This window comes from Nothobranchius furzeri, chromosome 14 (genome assembly GCF_043380555.1).
Source record: "Nothobranchius furzeri strain GRZ-AD chromosome 14, NfurGRZ-RIMD1, whole genome shotgun sequence".
Lineage (NCBI taxonomy): Eukaryota > Metazoa > Chordata > Actinopteri > Cyprinodontiformes > Nothobranchiidae > Nothobranchius > Nothobranchius furzeri.
In genome coordinates this window covers 44,644,165-44,663,519 of record NC_091754.1, presented here as the reverse complement: position 1 = coordinate 44,663,519, position 19,355 = coordinate 44,644,165, and the positions used below count along the sequence as shown (strand labels likewise).

General features: G+C 49.0%; 1 protein-coding gene across 1 annotated transcript in view; it reads right to left on the bottom strand.

Annotated features, from left to right (window-relative positions):
• LOC107380816 (mitochondrial inner membrane m-AAA protease component AFG3L1) overlaps positions 1-19,355 on the bottom strand; it is a 44,653-nt gene that overhangs the window by 20,601 nt on the left and 4,697 nt on the right. The window contains exons 5-13 of the mRNA XM_015952175.3: positions 13,943-14,014; positions 7,730-7,854; positions 7,360-7,627; positions 7,149-7,286; positions 6,917-7,070; positions 3,303-3,410; positions 1,764-1,889; positions 834-944; positions 631-746 (exon numbers count right to left, since the gene is read on the bottom strand). Of these exons, the coding sequence (XP_015807661.1) occupies positions 631-746; positions 834-944; positions 1,764-1,889; positions 3,303-3,410; positions 6,917-7,070; positions 7,149-7,286; positions 7,360-7,627; positions 7,730-7,854; positions 13,943-14,014 (1,218 nt within the window). The remainder of the gene's footprint in view (positions 1-630; positions 747-833; positions 945-1,763; positions 1,890-3,302; positions 3,411-6,916; positions 7,071-7,148; positions 7,287-7,359; positions 7,628-7,729; positions 7,855-13,942; positions 14,015-19,355) is intronic.

Here is a 19,355-nt window from a genome sequence, read left to right as displayed (position 1 = left end):
CAGCGCGTCTGGTCTTCAATCAGCCAAAAAGAGCACACGTCACCCCTCTGTTCATTGAGCTCCACTGACTACCGCTAGCAGCACGCATCAAATTCAAATTGCTAACACTAGCATACAAAGTCCAAGATGGTACGGCTCCCATCTACCTGAATCCTCTTGCAAAGGCTTACGTCTTGGCCCGGCCGCTTCGGTCATCACAGGATCGTCGGCTAGCAGTGCCTACACCACGCTCAGGACAATCCAGACTTTTCTCATGCATCGTTCCACAAATGTGGAATGACCTTCCAAGCACTACCAGAACTGCGGCTTCCTTTTCAATTTTCAAGAAACTCCTGAAGACCCTGCTCTTCAGAGAGCATCTTCTTAACTAGCACCCTCCCTGCACCTGTCCCCCCTCTCTACTGTCCACTCCTTGTTCCCTACTCTCCATGATTGATGTCAATGTTGTTGTTGTTATTGTTGTTGTTAGCCTCAAGGGCAACATGCCGATTATCACTTGTAAGACGCTTTGGACAAAAGCGTCTGCTAAATACATAAACATAAACAAAGCATTTATTTTACACTGTCTTGATTTAATGTTTACATTGGTTTTTTCTAGATTACACAGTCTAGACTACCTAGTCTCAGTACCTTGAGCAGAGGGTCAACGTGCTGAAGGAACCATCCAGCAACAGCATGACCAGCCTCATGATATGCTACAGTCTTCTTCTCTGTGGGCTGCAGCACTTGGGTCTTCTTCTCCAGACCTGAACACAAGTCATTAAACATAAAACATTCAAGAATAAATGTTTTCAGGTGTTTTGTGCCAACTCCACCCATTATTGTAAACTTACCGCCAATGACCCTATCAATCGCCTGCTCAAAGTGTGTGTGGCTGACAGCAGGACTCAGGTACCGAGCAGCAATCAGAGCTGCCTCGTTGCAGACATTAGCAATGTCAGCACCTGGATCAAAAAACAAAACAAAACAAAAAAGATCATCCCATGATTTATTTGACCCCAAAAACCTAATGTGGATCAGACAATCTGGGTTGACTTTATTAAATCCTTTAGGTTAATGTGGACTGGAGAGCTAACCTGATCTTACCAGAACAACCAATCAGCTCCAGACCAGTCTTATCTCATCCATTTTGGAAATCAGAAAAAAAAAGTCTGATTTGTGCTTGTGTATAGACCACCTGGTCTTTATTATGAATTTTCAGACTGACTTTGTACTGAACAATGACAGTCAGATGTTCGTCCACTCCTGCCCCTGTCATCTTCTGCTGTCGTAGACATGGCTGTACGGTGTTGAAGGCACTTGGGAAGTCGAAGAACATGATTCTCACAGTGCTCTTTTGCATCTCGAGGTGAGTCAGAGCCCAGTGCTGCAGGTAGATGAGCACGTCCTCCACCCCCATGTTTGGTTTATGTGCAAATTGCAGTGGGTCGATTCCCGGGCTCACAACTGAACATAGGTAGGTGGTCAAGGTGAAATGTGTGACGCGGTAAAACATCGGCACCTACATAGGCCCGGTAGGCCCACCCACAACGCCGCGGCTGCCAGTGTTTTCTGGCAAGACTCTCCCAGTGTGAAAAGGACCACTTTGAAGTTCACGAGTAAACCGTTCCGCGCAGCCGATGCTTCCAGTGTGAGACCAGCGTTATTGTTTGATTGTGTTTGTTTGTTCAGCCTCAGTTGGACATTAAGTTCTTCCATGGCACTAAAATGCTCTTGAATGACTGTAAAGGAATCTGAATAAAAATAAAGAAAGCATGACACACCCGTGAATCCTGGTGTGGCAGCGGCCATTTTCCTGGCAAGAGCGTCCTTGTCCAGACTGGGATCCAGTTTGATTGGTTGAAGGTGGACTTTGAAGATGGATGCTCTACCTTTGATGTCTGGAGGTCCTGAAAGTAAATTTAAAAAGAAGAAAATTTGTTTATTTACATTCAAAACATTAGTGTGTGTGTGTGTGTGTGTGTGTGTGTGTGTGTGTGTGTGTGTGTGTGTGTGTGTGTGTGTGTGTGTGTGTGTTTTTGTTTTTGTTTTTTGTGTGTGTCCTGTCTGGCTGTGAAGCAAACAGAATTGATGTCTGAATGCTGGTGACAAGCCTTACAGATTTACTCTCAGGTGGAGCATCAAAGCGTCTGCTTTTAATGTCACGACTGATACTTAAAACTTAATTGTTACTGTTTTTGAATGCTTTTTAATTCCGACCAGACACGGAGATAGAGGTGAAAGAGAAAGGAAGAGACAAAAGGTGTGTGTGTGTGTGTGTGTGTGTGGGGGGGGGGGGGGGGGGATTCCACAAAAATAAACAACAATGAACAAGAGTCTGCTTCTAGACCTGCTGAAAGAGAGAAGAAAAAAAAATTGGGACACAACAACAATACAACAAGATAAAGCTATCACTGTGTCAACTTGATGAAGAAATATATAATCAACATTGTTTAACTGAACAATCACACGGTAATAAATCACAGTGCATTAAGTGCCCACCATAGCCTTAAGACATGTGTTGAACGTGCCCAAGTCCATACTTATGAAAGCACCATGTGAGCACCTGTGTGTGTACACACGCTTGTTTATGTAAGGTTTCTCTATAGGAGATCTGCCCTCTAACGATGTGCAGGAGACGGAGGGAGCTCCAAGTCCCAGAGATCCAGGAGCTGCCCCAGAGCACAGGAACCCCAGGAAGACTGCGACCAGAAAAGCCCCCGCCCCCCTTAAGAGGCGCAGAGTTTAAACATGTTTTAAAAAGAAACGTGTGACAAAAGTGGCACCTGCTCAGTAAAACCACCAACAGGGTGAAAAATATCAAAAATATTGTAGGCAGAGACGGGCTACAAAATCTGGATCCATTTTATACTAATCGTTTTATTGATTAACGTCTGTTGAAAGATAACTTTGACGTACACGAGTGGCCGATATTAGCTGCTGTCACCTGTTGTGATTGGTTAAAGCAGCTCTCTGCTGCGGCTCCCAGTGTTTTCTTTACAGTGGGAAATGGGTAATAATGGCTCTTTGATGGGAACAGGTTGTCAACCCCTGTCCTAGGTGGACACGGAGCGGTCCCTGTGGTTGGTCTGCTCACTTCTTTTCTTTTTGCGGTGTTGGAGACGTCTTAACAGCGTTTCACACCGTGGTTAATAAGTCAAACCGGTTAATCCTTGAAACCCTATTTGTACCATCACCTTGTTAAGGCCTTTTTACTCACAGCCCACATGAGTTTGTAAGAGTTTGTTGTCTGCCAAGTGTATTTAATAAATCAATACGTTTTCTTTTAAAAGTACAGTTGAACAAGGATATGGAATGCCTACCGATGTAAATCTGCCTGTCAAAGCGTCCTGGTCTCATTAATGCAGGATCCAGGATGTCCGGTCTGTTGGTTCCAGCCAGCACCACCACGTTGGTAGCAGTATTAAAACCTAGAAAAACATATAATAGGAGAAAACATAAACAGGAGCAAAGAAGATGTACAGCACCTGGACAAAGCATTCACACCCCTTGAAATTTTAATGAGACTAAATCACACACACGTGAGCTCTGTAATATAATTAGGTGACTTATTGACTGCAATGGATATTACTTAGAGGTATCAGAGTACAGGGGAGCTGAAAAAAAAAGCCCTCCTGCACTCACTCCGTTGGGGGAATGGGCCCGGTTAGCTTGGTCGCCCCATGCTGGCTGTCCTTAGTGGGGTGCTGGGGTGGGCCCTCGGGGCTTGGGGTAGTCACACTCTGGGTTGGTCTGTATCGGTGAGGGTGACGGTGTGCTGGGCTTGGCAGCCCTTAATGGGTTCCCTTTGGCTGCCCCCCCCCCCCCCACCACCACCACCACCAGGGAAAATTCCAGGGGGGATCGTAACTAGATGCCCGAGCCACCTCAGCTGGCTCCTCTCAGTGTGTAGGAGCCCAGCCACCCTGCGGAGAAAACTAATTTCAGACGCTTGTATCTGCAATCTCATTCTTTTGGTCACTACCCAAAGCTTGTGACCATAGGAGAGGGTTAGAACGTAGATTGGCTGGTAATGGCGTACTGATTAAACTTCGCTCAGCTCTCTCTTCACTATGAGGTTGGTACAATGCCCACATCACTGCAGATGCAGCACCATTACGCCTGTCGATTTCACGCTCCATCTTTCCCTTACTTGTCAGCAAGACCCCGAGATACTTAAACTCCTCCACTTGAGGCAGGACCTCATCCCTGACCCAGAGAAGGCACTCTACTCTTTTCCGACTCAGGACCATGGTCTCTAACTTAGAGGAGATGATTCTCGTCTCAGCTGCTTCAGACTCTGCTGCGACCTAACAGCCCGTATCCAAGGGCCTGGTACCCCATACTCCCGGAGTACCCCCACATAGCCCCCCAAGGGGTGCAGTGGAATGCTTTCTCCAAATCCACAAAACACATGTAGATTGGTTGGGCAAACTCCAACGCACCCTCCAGGACTCTCCTAAGGGTGTAGAGCTGGTCCAGTGTTCCATGGCCAGAACGAAAACATCATTGCTACTCCTAAATCTGAGGTTCGACAATCTGCCAGATTTTCTAGTCCAGAACCCCTGAAAAGACCATATCAGGAAGGCTCAGGAATGTGATCCCACTGTAGCTGGAACACATCCTGCGGTCCCCCTTTTTAAATAGGGTGACCACCACCTGGGTCTGCCAATCTAGTGGAATTGCCCCTGATGTCTACACAATAATGCAGAGCTGCGTCAGCTCAACCCTACAACATCCAGAGCCCTCAGGGATCTCTGGGCAGTTCTCGTCCACCCCCGGAGCCTTGCCACCAAGGGGCTTTTTAACCACCTCAGTGACCCTGCTTTGTCTTTAGAAGACATGCCAGTGGGATTGAGGAGGTCTTCGATGTACTCCGCCCACCGATCCACAACGTCCCGAGTCGAGGTCAGCAGCACACCATCCCCAATATAAACAGTGTTGGTAGCACACTGCTTTCCCCTCCTGAGGCGCCGGATGGTGGACCAGATTGTCCTCAAAGCCGTATGGAAGTCCTGCTCCATAGTCTCACCTAACTCCTCCCATGCCCTTTACATACACAACATTTAAAATCAAAACCAAAACAAAAGCCTTTCAAACACATAGCGATTCACATAAACACATCTGCACACAAACACATAAACATGACATTCTAAAAAATATAGCCTAAGTCACGCCCATCTATTTCCGCACCATGGGTCCCCGGAAGAATGACAAAATGAATGCAAGTCAACGGGGCTAAAAGCTCTATTTTCTAACTCCACTTGTTTCATACCATGGATTTCACATGTGATGTCCGTGAATTTAAAAGACATATTTGATAACAAGAAATTGCTTCTTTTCGAACGGGGGAAACGCAATATTATGGTTTGTGTGAAAATGACTCCAGGACTACAAATGTGCTTCACGGAAGTGACGTCATCAAACCAGACACGGACAAAACTGAGGGAAAGAGCTGTAAGTTCACCAAAGATTAAATCCTTCCTTCAGGAGGAAAGAACCACCATAAATCTGGCCATGTGGTAAGTAGCAGCTACGTTAGGGGGGAGGAGATTGTGCCACATGCCGATTTTTAGTTTGTAGACATGCTATTTACAAAATTTTACAAGCTGATAAATCCCAAAGTACATGACTGGCATGGTCGAAACACCCAGCATTACTTTTCATTCAAAATGAAGTACAACATATGTGTGATCAAGGTCTAAGGCAAAGCGGATTAGAAAATAGCTCTTTTAGTCCAGTTGACATACACTGAACAAAAATATAAATGCAACACTTTTGTTTTTGCTCCTAGTTTTCATGAGATGGACTTAAAGACCTAAAAATAATTCCAGATACACAATACCACCATTTCTCTCAAACTTTGTTCACAAATCAGACTAAATGTGTGATAATGTGCTTTGCTGAGATAATCCATCCCACCTCACAGGTGTGCCACATCAAGATGCTGATCTGACATCATGAGTAGTGCACAGGTGTACCTCAGACTGCCCACAATAAAAGGCCACCCTGGAATGTGCAGTTTTGTCTCACAGCAAAATGCCACAGATGCTACAAGCATTGAGGGAGTGTGCAATTGGCATGCTGACAGCAGGGTATGTTGGCCAGGTCATCAACTGTAGGAGTCAATGTACTCTTTGCTTCTCCCAAGATCTCCTTCCCACCTGTGACTGTTCAGTAGATGAGCGCCGTAGATGGCTTCTCTCGTTGGGGGAAAGAGGATCCCAGCCCCCCCCCCCCCCCTCCCCCCCCCCCTCCCCCACCTTCCTATTGGAGTCTCATGTTATGTTGTGTTGTCTGAAGTCTGATGCATATCTGTTCAGGTGTTTCTTTAGCAGAGCAAAGCTGCCCTCCTGGTGGAGGGTAACTCTGGAGTGCATTTTTTTCCCTCCACCTGAACCAATCCTCATGTAACCCTCTTATCTCTATTAAGGTAGCGCAACTCGGGTTGCGAATGACCACAGTCACCATTTCTTGTCACGTGTCTTGCCCATGTATCTCTGATCTCTGAATTGTGTGTACTCAAACTCTAATTTCCCTCTGGGGTTAATAAAGGATTGATTGATTGATTGATTGATTGACTGATTGATTGATGTTGAAGACATTTAGCCTCTCGTCCTAGAGTCTCCTTCAGGTCCCAGACTCGGGTTGTTGTCAGAAACAAACACCAATTCTGCTGCAAGTCTTTTTTTTACTTTAATGAAAACATGTTTAATTTCTAAATGAAGGTGATGATATTGGTCATTCAATTGTCAATCTTTAAAACAAAGTTTTTGGATCCTGCCACTTGAAAGAATCAGAATCGGGAGTCGATTGGAACCGGAATCATTAAAATTCAAACAATGCCCAACTGTAGTGAAAATGAGTTTTAAGAGGTATGAATACTTTCACTGTTACCTTTAAACTTTAAGATCAAACCAGAATGTTGTCGGCCTACCGTCCATCTCCACCAGCAGCTGGTTCAGGGTGTTCTCCTGCTCACTCTGACCTCCAAAGTTCCCTCCACCTCTCTTTCTCCCAACAGCATCAATCTCATCAATAAAAAGGATGCAGGGTGCATTCTTCCTGGCCATGGCAAACATGTCCCTCACCTTCACATCAGATAGCACACTTAACTTCCAGCAGAAGGAGCTTTTCATTGCACAGAAGGGTTGGTTTAGATCACTCACCCTGGCAGGACCAACACCCACAAACATCTCCAAGAACTCAGATCCATTTACTGCAATGAAGGGAACGTTGGCTTCTCCTGCTGTGGCTTTTGCTAGCAGAGTCTTTCCTGTTCCAGGAGGTCCTGACAACACCGCGCCCTGACAAAACACACACAACCTCATTTAACCAACGTTACCTACAGCAACAGACCCTCTCCCCCTCGAACCTCACCTTAGGGATCTTGGCTCCAAGATCCTGGTACTGCTGTGGGTTCTTCAGGAAGTTGACAAACTCAAGGATCTCCAGCTTAGCCTCTTCACACCCAGCCACATCCTTAAATTTCACTTCAATGTTTTCCTTCATCATCTTGGCTGTCGACTCACTCATGCTGAAGGGGCTCCTCCCACGACCGCCAGCTCCTCCAATTGAACTTCGTCGCAGTGTTAACAGCAGGAAGCCAATTAGCAACAGGGAGGGGATCATGCTCATGAGGAAAGAGCTGAGAAGATCCACAGAAAAACATTAGTTCCAGCTGTAGTTAGGGCCCACAGGTACTATGCATTTGTGCAAGGATGAATGCAAGTGTGTGGAATAAAGTCACCCATCACTCTCGGTGCTGTAGACAACAGCAGCTCGATGCGATGGCTCCAGACCAAGCTCCAGGTGAGCAGCTTCAAGGTTCCTCTCAAACGTATCAACGCTGCCTATGTTGAACCAGACATAGCTCTGCAGACATATGATTCAATTCTGTTATCAGTGAACAGAGAGAGGCATCACGATAAACGATAAATGACCCGCACTTGTATAGCGCCTCTCAGAGTAAGGACTCCAAAACGCTTTACACTACAGTGTATCATTCATCCATTCACACACACATTCACACACTAGTGGGGATGAGCTACGATGTAGCCACAGCTGCCCTGGGGCGCACTGACAGAGGCGAGATAACGTGGGGAGTTACTGCTGAGCCATGGCCGGCAACTACATTGAAAATGAAAGTAAACGCGGGCTGTAAGAGATGCTTTTGTGAACGGAACCAGCAGACTGCAGCGGGACTGTGGACGACAGCCCCCTTTAGGAGCAGCTTATTAAAAGACGTAACTATCGCGGCTTCGATTGCAATAAAAAGCTAGCTATGTCCCAGACAAAAAGACATCTCAGCAGTGATGGGACCGCTCCCATACCCCCTTTATGCCACCATTGCTTAGAGTTCTTAAAAAAATAAAAAAAATAAAAGCTCAGTAAACTTCTTAAAATGTTCAAACCACCTCTAACAGTGGGCGGGCAGCGGCGAGCAGTCAAGCCAGCGTTCACCTTGGCGTGATGTTTCATAAAAAGGACATGACTGTGTCATGACTCCCATCCTTCACCCTCCTCCACTTCCTCATTATACCTTCATTCAGCTCACCTGGTTCCTCTCACCAAGCTCCAGCCAAGCCCTGCTTTCCCCAGCAACCTGTCAGCTTCAATCAGCTCCATTCATTCCACCTGCTCCTGTAATCAGCCTCATCCCATTCACCTGCTCCTCCTGCTATAAAAGAACCAGCCATCCAGTCAACAGATGCCAGATTATTACAGCCTTGCCAGTAGTTCTCCAGCCATCCACCCTGCCTGATCTTTGCCTCTGGACCTTGTTTTTTGCCTGACCCCTGCCTTGCTCTCTGCCTGCCACTTTGACCTTAGCCTGCCTCTGAACCTGCCTCAGCCTTGCCCTCCAGGTACCTCTGCATTAAATAAAGACTTTTTATATATATTTTTACTGTGTTGGCGTCTTCACGGGTCTTCTGAGTTCTGTTTGTGACAGAATAATCTGGCCAAAAATCTGACCCAACGCTGACACAGCACTTGGAGTATTTTTTTTCTTCTTTTTTTTTCATCGTACCTGTCATGGAGGATCTCACGCTCCTGGAGTTTATGGAGCTAGAGAAGGAGCAGGAGTCACCGTTCTGGGGAACGCGGCTGGCCATCAGGCCAGAGCCACGCAGAGGCTCCACTCCTCTGTCCAGGCCTGCTGCAAACGTCTTGTGCAGCGGGTTCATGACCACGCCGCTCCAGCCTCAAACCCCTCCTGTCAGGTCACGACGGCGGCGGTCCCGGAGGTTTTCTGGAGCTGATAAGAGGGTTAATCCTTCTCCCGTGCTGGTGTCGGCGGGTTCCACGGACGGCACCTCATGTTCTGCTTCTGGACCGGTCCCGACGGAGGAGATTGTTCAGGGGATGATGCAGATGGTCGAGGAGGCTGTGTGGGAGGTCTTTGCCAAGCCAACCTGCCCCCACTTACGTCTGCGGGCGGCTGATAGGTTAAATGTCATCTTCTCCACCCATCCAGAGTTGATAGCGGTCCCAGCACTTGGTAATTACTACCTTTATGTCCGGAGGGTATGTCAAAGTTGGGACAGTTTATGCAGTGTTCCTTTACTGTGCAGAAGTCGGTTTTCCTTTAGGTATCAATTGCATGTTGTTGTTCCAATTATTAGTGCATGTTATTCTTTTCTGAGATGTTTATTTGTTTATTTGCATGGATTTGTGTTTTCCTGTTATGAGCACAGAAAATGAACTTCTGATTGAGAGCAGCTCCGCCGCTCATAATCACGGACTAATGCGGCTTGGGATTGGACAATCGCGGGATTGGGACTTAATATAAAGACGCTGACAGGTGTGTGTAAAAAGGAGAGACACAGAGCAAAGCCGTCACAGAGTAACCGGGCAGGGGAAGAGACACAGAGCAAAGCCACCGCAGAGTAATCGGGCAGCAGCGGGACTCGCGTTCCTGGAACCACGTTGAGTTGCGGTACCAACGCTTTCTATCTCCTGGGAGAGATTAGAGGACGCCGTGGAAGGATCCAGCCGTGACATCAGAATCATTCAACGCCCGCCAAACAGCTAAGTGAAGGGACGTGAAATATTGTGGCTATTTCCTGCGTGCCTGCGGATTCTGGGAGGGAAGTGAACGCCCTCCTGAGCTGTGTCTTGTGTTTTCCTCGCAGCGGCAGAACCGGAGCCAGGGAGGGAAGAGGAGCGGGGCAGCGGCCCACCCCGACTGATGACGAGCTGGAGCAGACGCAATCCGTGACGAAGCCCAGACGAGGGGGGCTGGGCCCTAGCCTGGAGATTTCTAAAAGCACCAGAGACTGAAGGGAGGCCCCTGCAGGACAGTAAAGAGAACGCACCAGAGCTCCAGTTGGTGGGAGCGACTGTTCTTTTCTGAACAGCAAAGACAGTTCTTTTTACATTTTGTTCAGACTGTTTTAAAGAGTTCCTTTTATATTTTTTCTTAACAGGCAGTTTTAGAATAAAACTTTTGGATCACACTTTGGTTTTAGTCTTCCTATAGCAGTGGAACTCTCATTAATGCTGGAATCCGGGAACCTGCTTGGTGACAGGTATATGGGTCTGCACTGAAGGATGTCGCCATGGAGGGTCTGACCTGCTGTGAGAGGTGGTCACCTTCCCCAGAACCCTCCAACGTGTCGCATCCTGCTCCGGCGGTGGTCCCGGTGGACGCATCGCATCCTGCTCCGGCGGTGGTCCCGGTGGACGCATCGCATCCTGCTCCGGCGGTGGTCCCGGTGGACGCATCGCATCCTGCTCCGGCGGTGGTCCCGGTGGACGCATCGCACCCTGCTCCGGCGGTGGTCCCGGTGGACGCATCGCACCCTGCTCTGGCGGTGGTCTCTGAGGACGCATCGCACCCTGCTCTGGCGGTGGTCCGGGAGGACGCATCGCACCCTGCTCTGGCGGTGGTCCGGGAGGACGCATCGCACCCTGCTCTGGCGGTGGTCCGGGAGGACGCATCGTACCCTGCTCTGGCGGTGGTCCGGGAGGATGCATCGCACCCTGCTCTGGCGGTGGTCCGGGAGGACGCATCGCACCCTGCTCTGGCGGTGGTCCAGGAGGACGCATCGCACCCTGCTCTGGCGGTGGTCTCGGAGGACGCATCGCACCCTGCTCTGGCGGTGGTCTCGGAGGACGCATCGCACCCTGCCCTGGCGGTGGTCTCGGAGGACGCATCGCATCCTGCCCTGGCGGTGGTCTCGGAGGACGCATCGCATCCTGCCCTGGCGGTGGTCTCGGAGGACGCATCGCATCCTGCCCTGGCGGTGGTCCGGGAGGACGCATCGCATCCTGCTCTGGCGGTGGTCCGGGAGGACGCATCGCATCCTGCTCTGGCGGTGGTCCGGGAGGACGCATCGCATCCTGCTCTGGCGGTGGTCCGGGAGGACATATCGCATCTTGCTTCGACGGAAGAGGTCCAAGAGGCCCCAGCCCAGCCTGTCCAAGGGGCTCCGGCCCAGCCTGTCCAAGGGGCTCCGGTGAAACCTTTCCACGAGCCTCCAGTCCAAGGGTCGACACCTCCAGGCTCTGAAGAGGACCTCTCCTGCCCCTGCTCTGAAGAGGACCTCTCCTGCCCCTGCTCTGAAGAGGACCTCTCCTGCCCCTTCTCTGAAGAGGACCTCTCCTGCCCCTTCTCTGAAGAGGACCTCTCCTGCCCCTGCTCTGAAGAGGACCTCTCCTGCCCCTGCTCTGAAGAGGGCCTCTCCTGCCCCTGCTCTGAAGAGGACCTCTCCTGCCCCTGCTCTGAAGAGGACCCCTCCTGCTCTGAAGAGGACCCCTCCTGTTCTGAAGAGGACCCCTCCTGTTCTGAAGAGGACCTCTCCTGTTCTGAAGAGGACCCCTCCTGCTCTCAAGTTCCCCAGTCTCAAGTTCCCCAGTCTCAAGTTCCCCAGTCTCAAGTTCCCCAGTCTGTGTCCCCTCAAGTCCCAGAGTCTGTGTCCCCTCAAGTCCCAGAGTCTGTGTCCCCTCGTAGTCTTAGTCGTGGTCCAGTGTCCCCTCGTAGTCTTAGTCGTGGTCCAGTGTCCCCTCGTAGTCTTAGTCGTGGTCCAGTGTCCCCTCGTAGTCTTAGTCTTAGTCTTGGTCCAGTGTCCTCTGTCACCACACTCCCACGGTCCCGGCTCCTGGTTCCCCGTCGCCGGCCCCCCAGACTCCCACGGTCCCGGATCCTGGTTCCCCGTCGCCGGCCCCCCAGACTCCCACGGTCCCGGCTCCTGGTTCCCCGTTGCCGGCCCCCCAGACTCCCACGGTCCCGGCTCCTTGTTCCCCGTCGCCGGCCCCCCAGACTCCCACTGTCTCGGCTCCTGGTTCCCCGTCGCCGACCCCCCAGACTCCCACTGTCTCGGCTCCTGGTTCCCCGTCGCCGGCCCCCCAGACCCTTCCGGCCCTCCTTCCTGGTCCCCCTCCTCCCGCCCTGCTCTGGCCCTCCTTCCTGGTCCCCCTCCTCCCACCCTGCTCTGGTTTCCTGTGGGCGTCTGGTATCCGCCCTTGAGGGGGGGGGGGGTTCTGTCATGACTCCCATCCTTCACCCTCCTCCACTTCCTCATTATACCTTCATTCAGCTCACCTGGTTCCTCTCACCAAGCTCCAGCCAAGCCCTGCTTTCCCCAGCAACCTGTCAGCTTCAATCAGCTCCATTCATTCCACCTGCTCCTGTAATCAGCCTCATCCCATTCACCTGCTCCCCCTGCTATAAAAGAACCAGCCATCCAGTCAACAGATGCCAGATTATTACAGCCTTGCCAGTAGTTCTCCAGCCATCCACCCTGCCTGATCTTTGCCTCTGGACCTTGTTTTTTGCCTGACCCCTGCCTTGCTCTCTGCCTGCCACTTTGACCTTAGCCTGCCTCTGAACCTGCCTCAGCCTTGCCCTCCAGGTACCTCTGCATTAAATAAAGACTTTTTAATATATTTTTACTGTGTTGGCGTCTTCACGGGTCTTCTGAACTCGGTTCATGACAGACTGTGCCACATTACCATCGCGGTCTGAGCACTTATAGACAGCCTAAGGCAGGGCTATTCCAGTTCGGGCCTCGAGGGCCGGTATCACCTGTGCAACAGCTCATCAGGCTCTGCAGCAGCCTGTTAATCACCTGCTGATTGAAATCAGAAGTGCTGAAGCAGGATTTCAACTAAAACATGCTGGATACCGGCCCTCGAGACCCGGTATAGAATAGCCCTGGCCTAAGGGCTCCCTGATGCCACCACGGTCTCGTCTCATCTTCTTCCGCCTATCTGGGTCCGGGTCGCAGGGGCACCATTTAAACTAAGGAGTTCCAGAGCCTCTTCTCCACAGCCACCTCCACCAGCTTCTCCGGTAGGACCCCAAAGCGTTCCTGGGCCAATTTGGAGATGTACTTTCTCCAACGTGTCCTGGGTCGACCAGGGGGCCTCCTGTCGGCAGGACATGCCTGACACACCTCCCTGGGGAAGCGTCCAAAAGGCACCCTAACAACTGACTCCTCTCGATAACAGGATATCGAGACGAGCCGCCACAGTGTTGCAGCAAATATACGGATTTGTTTTGTAAAAACTGCTAATGTTTCTGGTCATTCCTGGTTCTAAACTTATTACTGTTGAGAAGACAATCGGGTTCTCCATCATGTTCTGAAACACCACCTTTAAGCTGTCCTCGAGGCTGACTGAAGCAGCCATGTTTCTGACAGGGCGATGATTAAAATGTCCCTGAAGGACAGTGAGGATGTAGTTACGCACTTTAAACTTATAAATTTGAATCAGATGACAGAGAATTTAATGGCATTGAATGTTAATTTATTTAGAAACAAAAGTGACGGGAAATAATTGATCATGACCCTTTCTCCTTTTTAACCCTGTAGGTCAAGATGACAAAAGTGACCTCTGCTCACGTCATACTTTTACAGAGCGTAACGGCACACTCAGCCCTGTGACTACACGTGCTGCTAGCTCACAGCTAGTGTCATCTCATGCCACCAGGTCTGTGGGCGGGGCTTCTACTACTCACAGATTCTATGTCCGTTCCAGGAACCAGGATAACTCTGACAAACTGCTTGTTGACCACCTCCAACCGCTCCACCTGTAAAAAGCATTAAACTGTTACTGGGACCTGACCTAAAATACAAGCACGGCACGGCAAAGCCACTTATCCCATCGATCATGGATGTGTCCATTTCTGAAATTAATATAGAATTATTTAAATGTGCTGTGAATACAAATATTTAACCAGACTTGTATTTGTTTAAAACATCACATGTAACTCAGAATAAGAATCAGAATCAGAATAGGTTTATTGCCATTGTCAGTGAACAAACAATTCACAAACTAGGAACTTGCTTCGGTACTAATGTGCTACATATAACATGAATAATAAGATTAAAAATAGAATAAAATAGACTAAAAAAAGTAGAATAAAACTTTCAGCTATAAATAATGGCAGGTAATGGTAACATGGCCGATAACGTGACGTTGTGTCGAGTACAGAAGACGAGCATGGTTGTGTGTTTATAATCTATTCACAAGTCTAACAGCAGATGGAAAGAAGCTGTTCTTATGGCAGGAGGTTCTGGTCCGGATGGACCGTAACCTCCTGCCTGAGGGAAGCGGCTCAAAAAGTCTGTGACCTGGGTGCGAAGGGTCAGCTGCTATCCGACCTGCACGCCCCCGAGTTCTGGAGACATACAGGTCCTGGAGAGATGGAAGGCTGCAGCCAATCACCTTCTTCTCAGCAGAGCGCACAATGCGCTGCAGTCTATGTTTGTCCCTCACTGTGGCTCCAGCATACCACACAGCGATGGAGGAGGTGAGGATGGACTCAATGATGGCCGTGTAAAACTGCACCATCATCTGGGCCGGCAGCTTGGCCTTTTTCAACTGCCGCAGAAAGTACATCCTCTGCTGGGCCTTTTTGAGCAGGGAGCTGATGGATGGCTCCCACCTAAGGTCATGTGTGATGGTGGTTCCGAGGAAGCGGAAGGAGTCCACAGTGGTGACGGGGGTGTCCGACAGGACGAGGGGGAGAGATGGGGCTGTGACTTTCCTGAAGTCCACAATCATCTCCACTGTCTTCTGAGCATTGAGCTCCAGGTTGTTGCTGCTGCACCAGTACACCAGCCGTTCCACCTCCCTCCTGTAGGCGGACTCATCACCGTCAGAGATGACCCCGATGAGGGTGGTGTCGTCCGCAAACTTGATCAGTTTAACGGAGTCATGGCTCAAGGTGCAGCAGTTTGTGTACAGGGAGAAGAGCAGAGGAGAAAGTACACAGCCCTGTGGAGATCCTGTGTTAATTGTCTTAGTGGTGGAAACATTCTTCCCCAGCCGCACGCACTGTCTTCGGTCCGTCAGGAAGTCAGTGATCCACCTGCAGGTGGAGTTGGGTACGTTGAGCATGGAGAGCTTGTCCTGGAGCAGAGCAGGGAGGATGTTGTTGAACGCAGAGCTGAAGTCCACAAACAGGATCCTAGCGTAGGTTCCCGGGGAGTCCAGGTGCTGCAGGATGAAGTGGAGGGCCAGGTTGATGGCGTCGTCTACAGACCTATTAGCTCTGTATGCGAACTGCAGAGGGTCCAGGAGGGTGGAGGTGAAGGACTTGAGATGAGGGAGGACCAGGCGCTCAAAAGACTTCATGACTATAGATGTCAGTGCCACAGGCCTATAATCATTCAGTCCAGTGATACGGGGTTTCTTAGGAACAGGGACAATGGTGGACAGCTTAAAGCAGGCTGGAACATGGCAGGACTCCAAGGAGATGTTAAAGATGTCCGTGAAGATTGGACACAATACCTCTGCGCAGTGTCTCAGGGTAGCGGGGGAGACACCGCCCGGGCCCGGGGATTTCCGTGGGTTTTGCTTACGGAAAACCCTGAGCACGTCCTCTTCTGTCACTGAGAAGGCAGTGGAGGGGGAGGGGTGGTCAGCGGGGACTATACTATTCATAGTGGTGAAGGTGGTGGGGGAGGCATGTAACACCAGAGTGGCTGAAGAAACCTGTGCAGTAGGGGGTGTGGGGGATGGGTGTTGCACTACAAACCTTGCATAAAAGGAGTTAAGTTGTTCAGCCAGTTGTAGATCGTCAGCAGCATGTTGGGCTCTAGGCTTGTAGTTTGTGATTTGCCTGAGCCTTCTCCAGACAGAGGCGGTGTCATTGTCAGAGAACTGCTCCTTTAGACGCATATTGTACCGGGATCTCGCCTTCTTCAACTCTTTTGAGAACTGGTACTTAGCGCCCTTGTAGCTTTCTCTGTCCTTGGCTGTGTGGGCTGCTTCTTTCTCCCTCCTCAGCTGTCTTAGTTTGGGTGTGAACCAGGGCTTATCATTGTTAAGTGACCCTTATGGGGTGCTGTATGTTGCATGTCATGGGCAAAATGAATTTAATCCATTTTGGAATGAGGCTGTAACATAAACAAAAAAGTGGAATTGTCACATTGTTGCTCCCCTGTGCCTTGGGTTTTACCTCAATTGTGTCCACCTGCCTCGTGTTCCTGATTACCCATCCCAGTGTGTATATAGGCCTTGTGTGTTGCTTGTGGGTTTGTCGGTTCGTACTCGTTACATGTCAGTTTATGTTCACATCTGTCTACCCTGTCATGTCTGCACTCCTGACCATTAAAGAGGAACCACATGTCTATTGCTGTCTTGCCTGGGTTGATTTGCCTGCCTGAAGGATCCGCTCTTCCTCCCTCACCATCCCTCCACTTCGTGGCAGGAATAAGTGAAGCGCTGTGAAAACTTTCCGGATGCACTGTAGCTTGTTTTCATATCATGTGCTGATTATTGTAAAGCACATTGAATTACCTCCTTGTTTGAAATGTGCTCTATAAATAAAGCTGCTGTGCCTTCAATGGTCTGAGCTGAGCTGTGTGTAAAGTTTACTTAAGACTCACCTAGTAGTTGTCCGATAGTCAAGAAGAGTCTGAGACGGGCACAGGGGAAAACATTCAGAGTTGCACTTGTGTCTCACTTGTAAATACCTAAAGAATTGTGATTTGTGAAACTTAGTCATCAAGTTATTTGAAGTAGGCAAATGTACCGTCAACCAACAAGTCACAGAGAGAATTTTCGCCTGTGGTCTGAAGCCAATTTAACCAAGAGTCAACAGCTTTGGGATACCAGAAGAAGGATTTGAAAATTAAAAAAGCATTTTGTCAGCATAAAGAGAGACTTTCTAAGTAGATCCCAGATGAGAGGCTGCTGGTGTAGGGCTGGACCAGTGGTACTCACTCCTGGTCCTGGAGAACTGGTATCAATCATGTTTTAGTTTTAACTCTGCTTCACCACACCTGATTTCAATCAGCAGGTAATTAGCAGGCTTCTGATGCGCTTGATGAGCTGCTAAACAGGTGATTTAACCACAGGATTAGGTTTGTTGGAGTAGAGAAACAAGGATAAAATACCAGCTCTCCAGGACCAGGAGTAACGCTGGGCTGGACGATAGAGAAGAAAAGCAGATAGATAAAAAATAATTCATATTGATCGATATCGATAATTATTGAAAAAAAAAATTTTCATGTAGAAAATATATTTTAAGTGCCACACTGGACATTTTATGACATTTTATGCTATTCCTTAATAACCACTCTCAAAAATGCACATTGCGTTGAAATGTTAGCATACATTTTTTATTTTAGCACCTATTAAAAATACATTTCTCCAGCTCCCGTTTTGTCCTGAGCATTGATGTAGTGGATGATGCACTGAGCACCATACTCAACTCATTTCCTGTCATGTTTGTAAATATCACTGTGAACAGTTTTTGCACCTATAAAAAATAAACTTTACTCACCTGAGTGCTCCATCTCCCCGTTTTCATGACAGGAAAGGACTTCATACCACCCTGTTTTCACTAATTTCCTCACTTTTCTGTAGCATTGCTAACAGATTTATCCCCACCAATAACTACTGGTCCTTTCACGTTAATGTAATAACTGCTCCTTAACCACCCAGTTTTGAGTTTGGACCTTTTTTTGGCCTTTAGGAACCTCGTAACCTTTGAAACCTTTGCCCATTTGTAGTGGGACACGTTTAGTTATTTGATTATTAAAAACTCTAGTTATGTGTACCGTTTTAATTCCCCATGGGCTGTATAGAGCTCCGGACCCCACGTGACTCTCAGTTAGTGGACGCCATTTTGGCATGCAAAAAAGGTAAACAAACACGGATGTAACCATGAACGTGAACGGGATCCGCTTGGATTTTACTTCGTCGGAGTTTACTTCACACTTTAAAACAGAAGAAATCGTTTTATATAGTCAGAAATTAAATAGAGTAAACATCTCCGACCCTTACCGTGCCCCTGGGATACTTTTTAAAAACGCCAGAAGATGTCGGAGCGGACTTCTTAACGGCACAACACCGGACCTGGCCGGGGGAACCCCTTGGGATTCCCCCGGCCGGAGGAGCTGGGAGAAGGTCTGGGACTCTCGACTCTACTGCCCGCTCCGACGCCAGAAGCTGTCGGAGCGGGCTTCTTACCGGCACAACACCGGACCTGACCGGGGAACCCCTTGGGATTTACCCGGAGGAGCTGGCTCCGGCGGCTGGGGAGAGGGAAGTCACGCTACTGCCCCCGCAACCCAACTCCGGATACGCGGATGAAAATGGATGGATGGACGGACAAATAACAGATTTACACGTAAGTAGTCTCGGTGTGTGATCTGACAATTGATCAACCATTGCTTAAAAATTAAATACAGTTAGCCGGTTAATTGCTGTGATCATGAAACACGTAAACGGCAGCACGCAGAACTCACGAGGCAACGTTTTACGTGATGTTTACTTGCTGCTATGAGTAATAAGACAGAAAAAGCCACGCCAAAATAAGTTTAGGAAGCCCACTAAGAATCATAATAAAAGCATTTAAAATAAATACCATACACAGTTGAGGAAACGTTGGTTTAAGTACCTGATATGAAGCGGTCGCTGCATAAGCGAAAACCTTTACTCTCGGGGTCCCACAGTTTCATTTTAACCCGGTCACTAGCGCGTTTTATTACAATGATCCAACGTTTGCGGCGCTCCGGATCTTGGGGAATCCTGTAGATGGCTCATTCCTTATGTCGTCCGCGTCTGTTCTGCATCCTGGGGCACAACAGGAATCTACCATATTTCCCGTCTGATTGAGTTTTCTGACAATAACAAATAGTCCAGCTGCCGGCTTCTGCATGCCAATATGGCGCCGTTTCGATTTGAACTATTGCATGCCGGGAGAAGTGACGTCAACTCCCGGAGCTCTATTAGTTTTGTTGGTTAGTATTCCCGACCTGTGGGAGAAAAGATTTAAGATTTTTTTGCAAATAAAGCCGATCATCACTTTAACTTTTAAATCTTGCTTTTTGCACACGAGCCAAACGCCCCAGGAAGGGTCGTAACACCACTCGCCACGCGCACGTGAGTGACCAAAAGAAGGCAGCATGGAGAAC